This window comes from Haliaeetus albicilla, chromosome 10 (assembly GCF_947461875.1).
Source record: "Haliaeetus albicilla chromosome 10, bHalAlb1.1, whole genome shotgun sequence".
In the NCBI taxonomy this organism is placed as follows: domain Eukaryota; kingdom Metazoa; phylum Chordata; class Aves; order Accipitriformes; family Accipitridae; genus Haliaeetus; species Haliaeetus albicilla.
The window spans coordinates 5,280,145-5,293,744 of NC_091492.1; the positions used below are offsets into that span (position 1 = coordinate 5,280,145).

Genomic DNA, 13,600 nt, shown 5'->3' on the forward strand with positions numbered 1-13,600 from the left:
CAGACGTTAACTGAGACCCCTTCTTAAAGTATGATCTACAGGAATTGGAGGCCTGCCTCCTTATTCAGTCCTGGTTGGACTGCTTCATTTCTTAGCATAGGTAATAAGGGGAATAGGTTTCCTACCTAAATGGGAGGAATGCTTGTAACCTATTCTTACAAGGCTCATTCCAACTTTGAAATTCTCTCCAAGTTAATAAACTTCAGGACACAATGAGAAGTCCATCACTGACAAAAAGCATACTGAAAAGGCAAAAGCAGTGCGACCCCTTTGCAAACAAGACACAAGGAGAGTTTGGCTGCATAATATATTCTCATTAACGCTTACAAACTGTGAGTACCTTTAGTTTGTTGATTACAATTATGGAAGGCATTTTCTTCATAAACAGATAAAACATCATGGGAGGTGGGATGATTCTGCCTGATAAGCTAATAACGTGCATGTTGCTTAAGTGTGATTAACTGCCTGCTTTAGTTGATGCTTGTTCCTAGCAGAGATTACCTCTATTTATGACAGTAGGGAAAGGAGCCAGGACCAAAACTATATGAGAAACACAAATGGTGAAGTCTGTTTGGCTTTACTATTAACAATATGGCACTCGGGGGATTCTCACAGGCCACTCAAACAGCTTTCCCAGGCTTTCCCAGTATATTTTTTAAAGGGCAAAGGATCTCAGGCAATGTCAGTGACAGACTTGGGGAAAGAATTGTACTAGATAATGCTTTCTCTTGGAAAGTGTTAAAAGGAGAACTGCTAAAACAGGCATTCTTGTGATAATAATTATCATTATTACTATAAATTCTTAAAGCTGAATATCTAAATTGATTAAGAAAGTAATTTTCCTCTATATCATTTTATTCAGCTAGTGTATAAAGAACTCCTTAGGTACAATTTTTTTTTTTTTTTTTTGGTAACATGAAGATTATGTATTAGACCTGAGAAACTTTCATTAAACAAGAAATCCAGTTACTAGACATATCGTTCTTCTAAGTAAGTCATTTAGAAGAACATTTCAGTTTATACAGCCTGTCCATAATGCGTTTGATGTTTAATTCTTCCATGTTCCCAGGATGAACGAAGAATTCAGGTGATGTATGTCCTGGAATTAATCCAGCAATTTCAACTGGTACAAATTCTGTTTCAATGGGCTGCATACTCTCTGAAATATAAAGAAGCAGCACTTCAAATGCAAAGCTCAGTCAGGATTCTTTCACTGCAAGAGTCAAACAAAAAATCATACACTTGAATCCCCCAGTTATTCAGATCTTGCTTCTACCTCAAAAGTAGCAAAAATTCAGAATTAGTTATAACCAGATGCTGCACCCACAACTTCTGTTGGAATGAAAATTAACAGCAAGAATACCTTGCAGTAAATTACCTGAAGTTACAGCACACTCTCACTCCCAGGTAAATAGCTCCCACTTCGACAATGTTCTTCATGTTACCGTTCCAGGACAAGACATGTCCAAATAAGGCTTTTGAATAGAAGATAAATGCATGTTATAATGTTGTGGTTTAACCCCAGCCAGCAACTAAGCACCACACAGCTGCTTGCTCACTCCCCCCCGGGTTGGGATGGCAGAGAGAATCGGAAGAGTAAAAGGGAGAAAACTCGTGAGTTGAGATAAAGACAGCTTAATAGGTAAAGCAGAAGCCACTTGCACAAGCAAAGCAAACCAAGGAATTCATTCACCACTTCCCATGGGCAGGCAGGTGTTCAGCCATCTTGAGGAAAGCAGGGCTCCATCACACCTAATGGTTACTTGGGAAGACAAATGCCATAATTACGAACGTCCCCCCCTTCCTTCTTCTTCCCCCAGCTTTCTATGCTGAGCATGACGTCATACGGTCTGGAATATTCCTTGGGCCAGTTGGGGTCAGCTGTCCCGGCTGTGTCCCCTCCCAACTTTTTGTGCCCCCCAGTCTACTCACTGGTGGGGTGGGCTGAGAAGCAGAAAAGGCCTTGGCTCTGTGTGAGCACTGCTCAGCAGTAACGAAAACATCCCTGAATTACCAACACTGTTGTCAGCACAAATCCAAACCATAGCCTCACACTAGCTAATATGAAGAAAATTAACTCTATCCCAGCCAAAACCAGCACATGTAACCATCTCATCTTTGTAACTTTAGTATCTTTACCCCATTGTAGAGTTAGGGGATTTATTTTGTTTTGACCAAGTGCCTTCAACCTTCAAAATTTTTGGTTCTGAACAAATCCGTTTCAAAGGAAAGCTCAGGTTTATGCCAGAACCACTTGATTTGAAATAGCTCAGAATTAAGTCACACATCAGGCCATGATAAAATGCTTATGAATTCTGAATTCTATAATCGTTAGTTTCATGGAACAGAATAGCATCACAGATACATAAGAAAGCTGTGCCATTTTAAATACCAAGATGCCATTAAGTAAGCCTTGTAGAGGTTATCTAATTTAAACACAGCTGAAGCAAGAAAGAGATTGCATGCTTTTTTTGAGGTTGTTTTCCCCTACTTACATGTTCAAACTCTTACCTAATCTTTCCTCTGCAAAATTATGTAATTTTTGCAATGTTTTCAAGGTAATTACAGAACTCAAATGCGTAGTACCATTTTTAAGCCAGTCTCTGTTCTGTTTTCTTGCTAAGTGCCTGAAAATGGGAGAACACTGCCTAGACCTTGAACACAGTATCATGATTATGAAAACACTAGAACTAGGTGTGAAGATGGATAATATTTGCTCAGCAAATATATTTCCTTTCCCCCTCAGCAAATACAGCTTCCACTGAGAAACCCACAGAAATGCTACAACAAATTCAGGCTTTGGTGTTCTTGCTGGCGTATCTCTTCTCATCCTCACCGCCAGTACCTGCAGACTTCTTATTCACAGACAGAAAATTAACACAGTACAAAATACAGATTAAAGAACACATTTTGCCTCGAGTTTGTTCTACATATGGTATAGCACATGATCAGCTGCCTGTGAAGCTGAAAGATCCTTTAGATCCTTCCAAAAGATCAAAGTAGCACGTCTCCAACCATCAACTGGATGTTCAATTATTAGTGTAAATGATTCATAGCAGACAAGCCTCACCTTGGTTTTGCTCACCAAGAGGGTAAGATTTCTGTAAACCTATGGATAGCTCAATTAAATTATAAATTACTACAACAGGGAAGCCATTCCTCGTTATCAGTGTGGTAAATAAGGGCAGCTGGATGCACATCAATCACACTTGAAACCGAATCAGACTATTACTGAAACATAAGTATATAATTACCTTCTGAAATAGTTGCCTATTTAAACTTACAAGAAGACCCTCTTTAAGTAAGTGAATCAAACACATTCAGCATTGCATTCCAAAACCTGTCCTCCCTCACTTTGAGACCAAAAAGATCTGTGAAAGTCTTTTCAAGAATATTTTGCTAGTCTTTTCATAAGATGTTTCTTAATGTACTAACTTTTAAAGCATATAATCCTTTCAGGTACAAAGAGGCTCCATCCTTTAGCCCTTGCAGTCCTGTGTGCCTCCTCTGCATTATTGAAATTATTCATGAAGTTACAGGATAGGCTAAAATTTGGCTTTTTACCTCTAAGGTGCCGCAATTATATTGGATAACATCCTTTTATACTGTTAAGTCCTAATATGTTTGCAACATATTTTGCAAACAGATATTAGCACCTCAGAACTTCAGGTAATACATCAGGTCAAATTACAACTTAAAAAAACCCACTAGGCTTAAGGGAGCTTAAGATCAATATTGTTGGACCAACCACTTACTTCAGACATCTAGACTGAAGTGCTTAGGAGTGGCTTTTAAGAGTCCCTTGAGACTCTGTTTAGCTCCATGGAGATTATGAAGATTAACATCCACTCATTCTGAAAACTGGGTTATTGATGTGCTCTGCAGAGTACCCAGAGAGACACACAGACCATAAACAGCTATTTGTTATGAAAGTAAAAAGAGAGAACACAGGTTATTATTCTCAGCCCTGTGCTCTAAACATTCACTTACCCTAAAATATGTAAACTTTCTTTCTTCCCTTCCTTTTAGGATAAATAACTAAATGTTACTTTTGAAAATATGATAATCTACATTTTTTAAGCGTTACAGAATGGAAAAGAAGTTACTTTCTGATGAATTCACAGAATGCATGCATCACTTCATATTGCTGAATAGACATCTCAGAATCAAGCTTGTTCTTTAAGAATCCTTGCAAAAATAATTCAAAGCATTTTCAGAGTCTTTTATAGTAATGATTTTTCATAACTAATGCACTAAAGATGACCACAGTGAAACCCACCCATAAAATTCAAGATAGTCACGGCATGACTACCTAGCATAGGCTGTTCCAATCTGTGAACAGCTACCTGGAAAGAAAGCAGAATTGCATAATCCTGTTGTTTACAAGACACAGTGAACATATGTTGCATGAAAAACCTAGCTGGTAACTAAGCCGTAAGATCTGGTACGGTGACATCAAATACAACGCTGATACTAATGAAGTCAGATAGCTGTGCTACACCAGCACTATGGTACAACAGCACCCTCTCTCAGGTCACACTGAAGAATACATAACTGCAAAAGGAATCACCTGGACACTTTAAGAAGCTGTTTCAACTGCCAACTGCTCGATATTTCCACCCAACCTGAGCTTAAGCAGCTGGTTCAACTAGCAACTGCTTGACATGTCCACCCAACCTGATCTTTTGGGGTGAAAACAGCCAAAGTTTGAGCGGTTTGTACCTTCTGAAGAGCTGACTGCACCCTTCTACACCCAACATCACAGGCCAGGGCTGCTGCCGTCGCCTGGTGAGAGGAGGCTATGAAAGGCTCCCGACTGCACAGCTTCGAGCAGAGCTGCCTCGACCGAAGGAAGCGGGACAGAAAGCTGAGAGCAGGGCCCTGCACTGCTGCTGCCAACATCATGTCTGAGTCCCTCCTGGGGTTCTTTGCTGGATCTTGCTTCTGGATGTGTCTGAAAAGGAACTTGTTAGCTACAGGTTAACATTCGCCCCAAAATCTGCATCCACATTCAAGGTGATCCCAAAACTAAAATAAAATGGATTATTATTTTTTTTTGACAGTATAGGAAGAATTATATAACAAAGGCCACACATCCTCAGTGCAACATATACCAAACCTCTTCCTTCACCCAAGGATCTCAAAATACTCTGCAAACAGTCTGACACTTTCAAGAGCTCTGTTGAGTAGAAACTACCTTCCATTTTGTGAATTCCTATTTTGATAAAGAATCCACTAGTCCCCGCACCTCTTTCTAGCCAGGACTAGAAATGTTTATAAAGCCGTATCTCCTAAAATGAGAGGACACAGTAGAATTAGATTAGGAAAATGATATCAAGCAACTGTTCCGCTGAACAACTTTAATCAGCCTTTGTGACTGGTGTTCACTAAACAGTGAATACAATTAATGTTGAAATCCTTTTCCTTTCTCAACGGGGAAGAGACAGGCTAAGTTTTTCCATTACTGGAACTTACAGGAAAAAGAAACTGTAAGTACTTTCGTTTGTCATCTCCGCATCACCAAACATATGACACTTTCCACAAGCAATACTGTACAGTGAACAGGTCTCCTAAGAAGAAGTCAATGTTAACGTTTTCAGAGGGTCTAACGTGCATACTTGCCTAAACTCTTTAAGCCCCATACAATTGATTTCCTGGTTTATTAATATTTGTACAGCACCTCCAATTTCAGCTTCAGAAACATAAATGAAACAAGCGCCACCACAACCTCAGGCAGCGAAGAAGTGCAATGCCACCTTTGTTACAGAACAGATAGCGATTTTCTGAAGGTCACTCAGGAAACCTCTGTTAGAGCTAAGAATAAAACTCAGACTAGTGTTTTTTATCCATAACCCTGTCCTCCTTTAAAAATACTCCAGTCTAATCTAGATCAAATGTTTGATTCTAATTTTGAACATGACAATTCTACTTCTATTCCCAATGTAGATGCTGTTTTTACCTTTTTAGTACTAGTCTAACCAATTGGTTTTATACGTTTTAGTAAGACCACTAATGTGCTTGGTTCTGACCTAGTTTTAAGTCTTGTTCTCATCTCTCATCCCATTGTTCAATAAAAAAAGCACAATTAAGTAATACCAAAAAGAAATCAATCAAATAATACAAAAACAGTAGACTAAGGTTTATTTCCCCAGATGAAATATTGCCCTGCTTTCTGAGACAATACTATTGGCATGCTCTGTATTTTGGTGACAAAACTAATTTTACTAGCTAAGTATTTTAAATTGCAAAGGGAATGAGATGAACTAACATACTATGAAAGAATAATTAATTATTTCATTGCTCATTCTTTCTAAATTGCATTGTTCACTACAGCTGCTTATTTAGCTCTGTTTAGTTGCTGATTTAAGGATTCCTTTGCAGCCTATTTCAGGTTCATTGCAACTCAGGTTGTGGCAGATAACCCCCCATTTACACTGCAAATGCTTCTATCCTGACACATCTTGCCCTAGCGTGCAATTCCACATAACAATGCGATCTCTTCAAGTGACTGTAACGTAGTCTGATTCTCTGCATGCTGGGATATATGCAAGGCATGCTCCAAAATGCCTGGTTCTTTAAAGTGAAAATTGGTAGTGGAGACAAGGTTTACATGTTTTTGAAAAAAAGAAACAATCCCAGGACAAACATTCTGTTATATATAAACTAAAACTGGAAGTCCATCTATTTGATGGCAATACAGAATTTATTATACATTCAGAAAGTCCATAAAGTCTTAGGAAAAGCAGGTCTCATTAGGAAATGAAAGAGCACGAACAAATGCGTTGTGCAAAACTATGAGATCTGAGAGTGTCAAGTCGTAACATCAAATCTGTCAATGTAAAATGAGGACAGTATTTACCCACAGCTTTCACGGATGTCACTATTTTGAAGGAACGAATGTTCCTTACTATTCTTTGAAGCCAAAAAGGACTATTTACTACAATAAGAAATAAAACTGACAGTGGTTTAAGAGCAGAAGCTTTACAGTATCTTAACTACAGCTTTATTATATTCATAGTATTTACTCTAATTATGAGATAATCTGACAAAATTTGCTCACTGTAGATAACATACCAGGCAGAAAGCAAGAAAAAGCAGAATGTCAAAAGAGAAGTCTCAATCCTGCAAAATGTCCTGCATGGACGTATCACAAAGCCCAGAGGACAAAACATCATCCTGAGGTTAACAGCTGCCTATTGAAATAGAAGGATTTACCTACACAACTGCCTATTGAAATAGAAGGATTTACCTACACAACATGGAGTGCAAGGTCAGAGACACCATTCAGATAGTACAAAGCTCTATAAGCTATCAGGAGAAAGTGTCTGAACATGTGAAGTTTCCATTCTTGGAGATACTCAGTACCAACACGATCCTGAGTAACCTCTCTGGCTGAACCTGCTTTGTGCAGGGGGTTCAACTGGCCAATATCCAGCATATCCTTCCAACCTCAACTATTCTGCAATTCCGCAATATTCCGTTCAAACCCAATCTGTCTGATCAGAAGACAGACATCAACTGTTATAAGCTACTGTGAGACTTCTAAAAGATAAAACACTTTGTGTTAGCAGATCTCAGGGAAAATTCAGGACTCCTTTGTACTTTGCAGGTGATTAAATACTTGGGAAAATTTTCTAAAAATCTTCATCGAGTAGATTGTGGTATTATACATCAATCCAGAAGGTATATGCACAGCTACAGAATTCTTATATTTAGCATTTAGAGATACATAAGTGATTTTTCTGATTCTGAGCTAGAATTCTCATGCCTCTGTGAACACACCACTGATTATATGTCTGTATGGCATTTTAATGGATGCTTCAAGGCTGCCTCAAACCCACTCCTCTGCCCATACAGACAGCAGACAGGGAAATCAGCTATGATTGAAGGATGTCCTCCAAACCATACACTCCGCATATCTACATATATGCAGCAGCTCTGCATAGTCAGGTTTTACAGCACAAGCTCAATGCTTGAGATTGCTATTTAAGAGTCCCAGAGGTTCACCAGCAAGAAATAATTGCTAAAAAAATTCTTTAATGCTTACACAATTCTTTTTAGAATCTGCTTAGTTTTAATTCTTGCCAGCCGTCAATCAAAATAAAAACACAGCATACCGAGTCTACTTCTGTCAAGGTTTTGCACAACAGAAACTTGCGTGCTTTAAGTAGTTTTGATACTGAATCCGCATTTTGAGTTCTTTCTAACATTCCCCAAGTGACTCACACTTCTGCAAAAGAAAAGGGAAAAAATACCACAAAAAAGACTTTGTTAGTGTAATTCTTCGTTGTTTCCTGTTACGGCTCTCTCTTGCAGACGGCTTACAGTGGCTTGCTGATGCTTAACATGGGAGCAATTCTGCTGCAGTCAGTCAGCACTGTGCATTGTTTTCCCACTGCCAAAACACATTTCAGCCTCTGCACGAGGCGCAGCAGACTTCTGTTAGCATGTTACGTGGTACAGGCTAACGATGAACGTACCACGATGCGGGACAGCCACGTTCACGGCCCCGAGACCCTGCGAGGGCACAGCTCTCCCGGACATGGCGGGTTATTCAAAGGCAGCTGCGGTATCTTCACACCAGCGTGTCCCACAGCAAGGCCAGATTCTCCCCTGCCCACCCAAAACACCCGAGACTAAAGGGCTCTTGAGCCACGAGGACACTCTCTCTAACGTCCCAGATCTCTGCAGAGCCTCACGCCACTGGGCTGATGCTTGCGGGCAATCACTGAGGGAAAAGTACAAACATCGGGATGTAACGCAGCTGGAAAGGGCTCAGATTTCAAAGGCAACAGGAGATTCACCATTTTAAAGTGCCTCACAGCCAGCCAAGCTCTGGTCGAGTGTGGCTGGGGAAGGGAAGGGGAAAAGCAACGTCTCCCGGGCACACAAACTGACACAACACGGCGAACTCCACCTAACCGACTTTCCCCGGATAAAATTCAACATCTACAGAGCGACCTGTCGCCAGACGGCGCTTCCCGCCCAAACCGCCCCGCCGCCATCTTGTCGCCCCGCACCGGCCCACCGCCCCCGCGGAACTCCATTTCCCGTGAAGCCCAGCGGCGCCGTCACAGCGGCGGCGCGGCGCTCCGACAAGGCGGCGGCGGCGGGCAGAGCAGGTACGGGCGGGCAGCTCCCCCGAGCCCCCTTCCCGCCCGCGGGGGCTCCTCAGCGCGGCCCGAGCTCCCTGCAGGTCATTTCTGAGAGGACCCCGGCCGCCCTGGGCCGTGCCCCGTGCGGGGTGGCCGTGCTGAGGGGGCCCGGTCCCGCCCGCAGTCGGTCTGCACGGAATAGCCGCAGAACAAGGCCCGGAGCGGGAAGTGGAAGAGCCCTGGCTTTTCATAGCGACAGCTGTAGATTTGCTTTTTTCAATGGCCGTCATCTTTTCTCTGACAGTAACCTCTTTTTTGAGGAATACCAGGGCAGAATGCGGTTCTGCCTCGCCTAGCAGATGGCGAAATGAAGAGCTTCAATTAAAACATGAAATAGATCTGTGAATAACTGAATGTGTAGTAATACTAAAACTCAGATTGCTTTTAATGTGCGTTTTTACAATGTGTTTTATAGGTCAATTTCCTTAAATAGTGCCAGAGGAAAGAGGATGGAACCAGAAAATACTGCCAAGGAAACAGTCCTCATTACTGGAGGAGGTGGTTACTTTGGCTTCCAGTTAGTGCATTAAATAGTTATTACATACGAGAATAAAGGTAATAGATTGTGGCTGGTGAGGCAACAAAATTCATCTGTAAAAGAGAAAACTGTGGGCGTGAGATGCCCGATCCAGTTCACCCCATCTTCTGATTCATCTTGGGTCTCAGTTTTGAACAAACATGTTATTCTGTTTCTAAATGTTTTAAGCAAATACGACACTGTTTCCAAATGTCAAGCATCTACTGACTTGTTAGGTCACCTTTGTAATGGGGATTTGGATAATCATCTTTCAGCCTACTCTCAAGAGCAAGCCTACGCTTGTATGCAGATCTTTTTTTTGACAGTAGGCCATGGCCTGCAAATAGTTACACACGTGCTTAGCTATATAGATTAAATACTCCAGCTGCTCTCTACTCTCAAAAGTGTATTTATTTTTATGGACATTGATGTTTTAGGATTACAGTTGTTAATAAGGTACATATTTCAGTGAAATCCATTTCCTCTTACCGTACATGGCTCTACAAGCTAAACCATGTAAAGAAAAAAAATCCTATTTTCAGCCCTGGACTATCCTCTAGAGTACCTTCAGAGTTATAATTGCTTGCGTAGGTGAGAGAGATTACAGTCATGACCAAAAAGTAAATTTCAAGTGGGGGAAAAAAAAATCTCAAAAGATACCTATCTGACTTCTGCTTGTTTTTTTTTTTTCTTCCACTGTCTCCCCCTTTAAGTACTATAGAAATATAACAGTTAGAGGAAGGGGGGAGAGGAATACCAAATTTATACTTAGTGTCAATACCTGTGTTTATATCTGTCACTTGGAGTAAAACGTATGCATGTGGCAAAGTCTTCCATTTAGAAGCATCTCACTCATTCCTCTTCATAAATTTCAGACACAATGGCAAAGACCAACCTATTGTCCTGACAGAATTGGGATGGCACAAAAGCAATAGAAAAAAACCCAATAAGTTTTGTTGGTTTTTTTTTTAAATATTTGGCTACAGGTTTACATGTGAGAGGTTTGCTATTGCTGATCTGTAGGGGACAGAAGCAGGGAAATAGCTGGTTTCTTCCAAAAGGCTGTTGAAAGCACTCCAGTTATTTCTGTTCTGAATTGTCGTCTACAGCAGTTCTGCCTCTTTTTTCCCCTTTTTTTTCCTCCAAAGTATTGATGGAGCATAAGAAATTAGTTCAGTATCTAAAGCATCACAGGTGAATCTTCCAATAGTAGACGGCTGAATATTTAAGAGACTCCCATCAGAAAAAAAAAAAAAAATCAGTATTAAAATAGTTAATAGTCTTCTCTTACCTCCAGGTGAAATGTTTCATGCATCACTATGCTATGTATACTAACATATGGTTTCCATCATGTTTTAGTTTAGGTTGTGCCATATACCAAAAGGGAGTTGATGTGATTCTCTTTGATGTCATGAAGCCACTTCAAACCATGCCAGAGGGAATAAAATTCACGCAAGGGGATGTCTGTTGCCTGTCTGAAGTGGAAAAGGCTCTTAGAGATGTGATCTGCGTTTTCCATATCGCTTCCTATGGAATGTCTGGGCGGGAGCAGCTGAACCGAAAGCTTATAGAAGATGTTAATGTGAAAGGAACAGAAAATGTCATCCAAGCCTGCAAGAGCATAGGAGTGTCAAGTCTGGTTTATACAAGTACATATAATGTAATATTTGGAGGCCAGATAATAGAAAATGGGGATGAATCTCTGCCTTATCTACCTCTTCATCTTCATCCAGATCACTACTCCCGGACCAAGTCTTTGGCTGAAATGAAGGTGCTGGAGGCAAATGGTGCTGAACTTGGAAATGGGAAAGGTGTATTAAGGACCTGTGCTCTCCGACCAGCAGGCATCTATGGGCCTGGAGAACAAAGACATCTTCCAAGAATAGTTAGTTACATTGAAAGGGGACTGTTTAAATTTGTATATGGAGATCCTCTTAGTTTAGTAGAATTTGTCCATGTAGACAATCTAGTTCAGGCTCATATCCTTGCCTCTCAGGCCCTCAAAGCCAACAAAAAGCACATAGCTGCAGGCCAAGCCTATTTTATTTCAGATGGCAAGCCTGTAAATAACTTTGAGTTTTTCCGACCGTTAGTGGAAGGTTTGGGTTACAAGTTCCCAACCTGTCGTCTTCCTCTCTCCCTTGTCTATTTTTTCGCATTCCTTACTGAACTAGTTCATTTTCTTGTAGGTCACGTTTATAATTTTCAGCCTCTCCTCACTCGCACAGAGGTTTACAAAACTGGTGTCACGCATTATTTCAGTATGGCAAAGGCCAGAAAAGAGCTAGGGTATGAGCCTCAGCAATATAGCCTGAATGAAGTGGTTGAGTGGTTTATATCTCAGGGACATGGACTAAAGCCAAGAAAGTATACCATTATGCATCGTGTTAGGGATGGAGGACTGCTTTTGCTGCTGATTGCTGTGATGGTCTCATGGTTTCCATCTGCAGTTACATTTTCACTCTGAAAGATGAAATGCTGAGTACGGAGGACAGAATTTAGTTATGTTCTCTGAGTGAGTACCCTTGGTTTTGAGAGGTAATAAAAAAAATTAAAAAAAAAACAAGAAAATACACATTTGTGTCATTCGGGTAAATAACTGTTTTATCCTCAAGGAACGGAACTGCTGAGTAAAAAGGTGTAATTTTTATACATAGTTCCTCTTCAAAGTAAAATTGATCAGATCACTAACAAGATGAAGTTCAGTATTACTGCAAACAGCATTTTATTTTCAGGTACAACAGCACACTACAGTGAACGGAACAAATGTCCTTAGACTGACCCTTCTTCCCTGATGGGATTATAGTCTTGATCCCTGCCCTTTATTCCTAAAAAGTTTGTGCTATGCAATCCAGAGAGTAAACTTACTCTTTGATCACATTCCAAAACCAAATTCTGCTTTCCAGCTTGGACTTATATAGGCCTAACCAAGATTAACTGATAAAATGCTAGACAATAAATAAATGAGCTTTTTTTTTATTATTATTTTTGATGAATACATTCTGGTATGCTTTTCTGAGTTAACTCTGTGATATCTGATGACATTTCTGGAAAATGCACAATGGTTAATCTGAGTTATAGCAAAGTGCTTGAAGCAGTACAGATTTGTAGATTTTTCTAACAGTAAAATATGCCTGTTTAAAATGAATGAGCTAGCTAAAGTGCATTCATAAATAAAACCTATGATTTTTTCCCAGCATTATTGAATGGTTAAACAAATAATCCATCAAAGACATTTGGTAAGTGATTACATTCATGTTCCACTGTTTATAAAACACTGTTAGCCTTTAATAATATTTCTTTAACACCTGACAACATTTGAATAGAACTTCACCTTTGTAGTAGGATGATAAATGCTTGATACAATGAAACTCATAATTTTGTGGAGTTTTAAGAATAGAAAATAAGACCTTGTTAAGTACAGGTCACTGCTGTCTCTAGCAACTCCCTCATCTTTGTCAGTTTAATGTAGGAAGAGATACTGAGAAACTTCACATCAAAATGTTAAATCACAAAGTTGTTTTTCCTTAACCCATCAGCATTACAGTTTCAGTACTCTTGATAAAAGGACAGTCCTTTAAGAAGTTCACACTTCTCTTTAAAGTTTAGTCTTTCTATTTTAATAGGTGGAACTACACTGATCTTAAATTAATTTTGTGCAAGTTACAGTTACTTCAGTTCTGTTAAACTCCACTGTGATTCAAATGGGGAAGAGGAAAAGAAAGTAGTTCTACTGCATTGTTAAAGGAGTCTCAGAAAACAAAAATGCCTAGAGAAACCAAGCTAAAAGTCTACTGCCACCTGTGTCTAGAAGATGGAGATTTTTGTAGTTAATGATGACTGAAGTCAACATTATTTTTTGAATGTTGAGTTCTTTTCCTGAGAAGTTTACCTTTAAAAAAAAAATAAAAATCACTATTGATAACTA

General features: G+C 39.9%; 1 protein-coding gene across 2 annotated transcripts; it reads left to right on the forward strand.

Moving 5' to 3' along the window:
• The first annotated feature begins 9,013 nt into the window (after positions 1-9,013).
• SDR42E1 (short chain dehydrogenase/reductase family 42E, member 1) lies at positions 9,014-13,600 on the forward strand. Of its 2 annotated transcripts, none has more exons than XM_069793373.1 (3): positions 9,014-9,122; positions 9,571-9,672; positions 11,032-13,600. In XM_069793373.1, exons 2-3 carry the CDS (start codon positions 9,605-9,607, stop codon positions 12,137-12,139), a joined length of 1,176 nt encoding a protein of 391 aa, XP_069649474.1. In that variant the 5' UTR covers positions 9,014-9,122; positions 9,571-9,604; the 3' UTR covers positions 12,140-13,600. The 2 variants fall into 2 exon arrangements, with proteins under 2 accessions (XP_069649474.1, XP_069649475.1); XM_069793374.1 differs by lacking the exon at positions 9,014-9,122 and adding an exon at positions 9,150-9,356.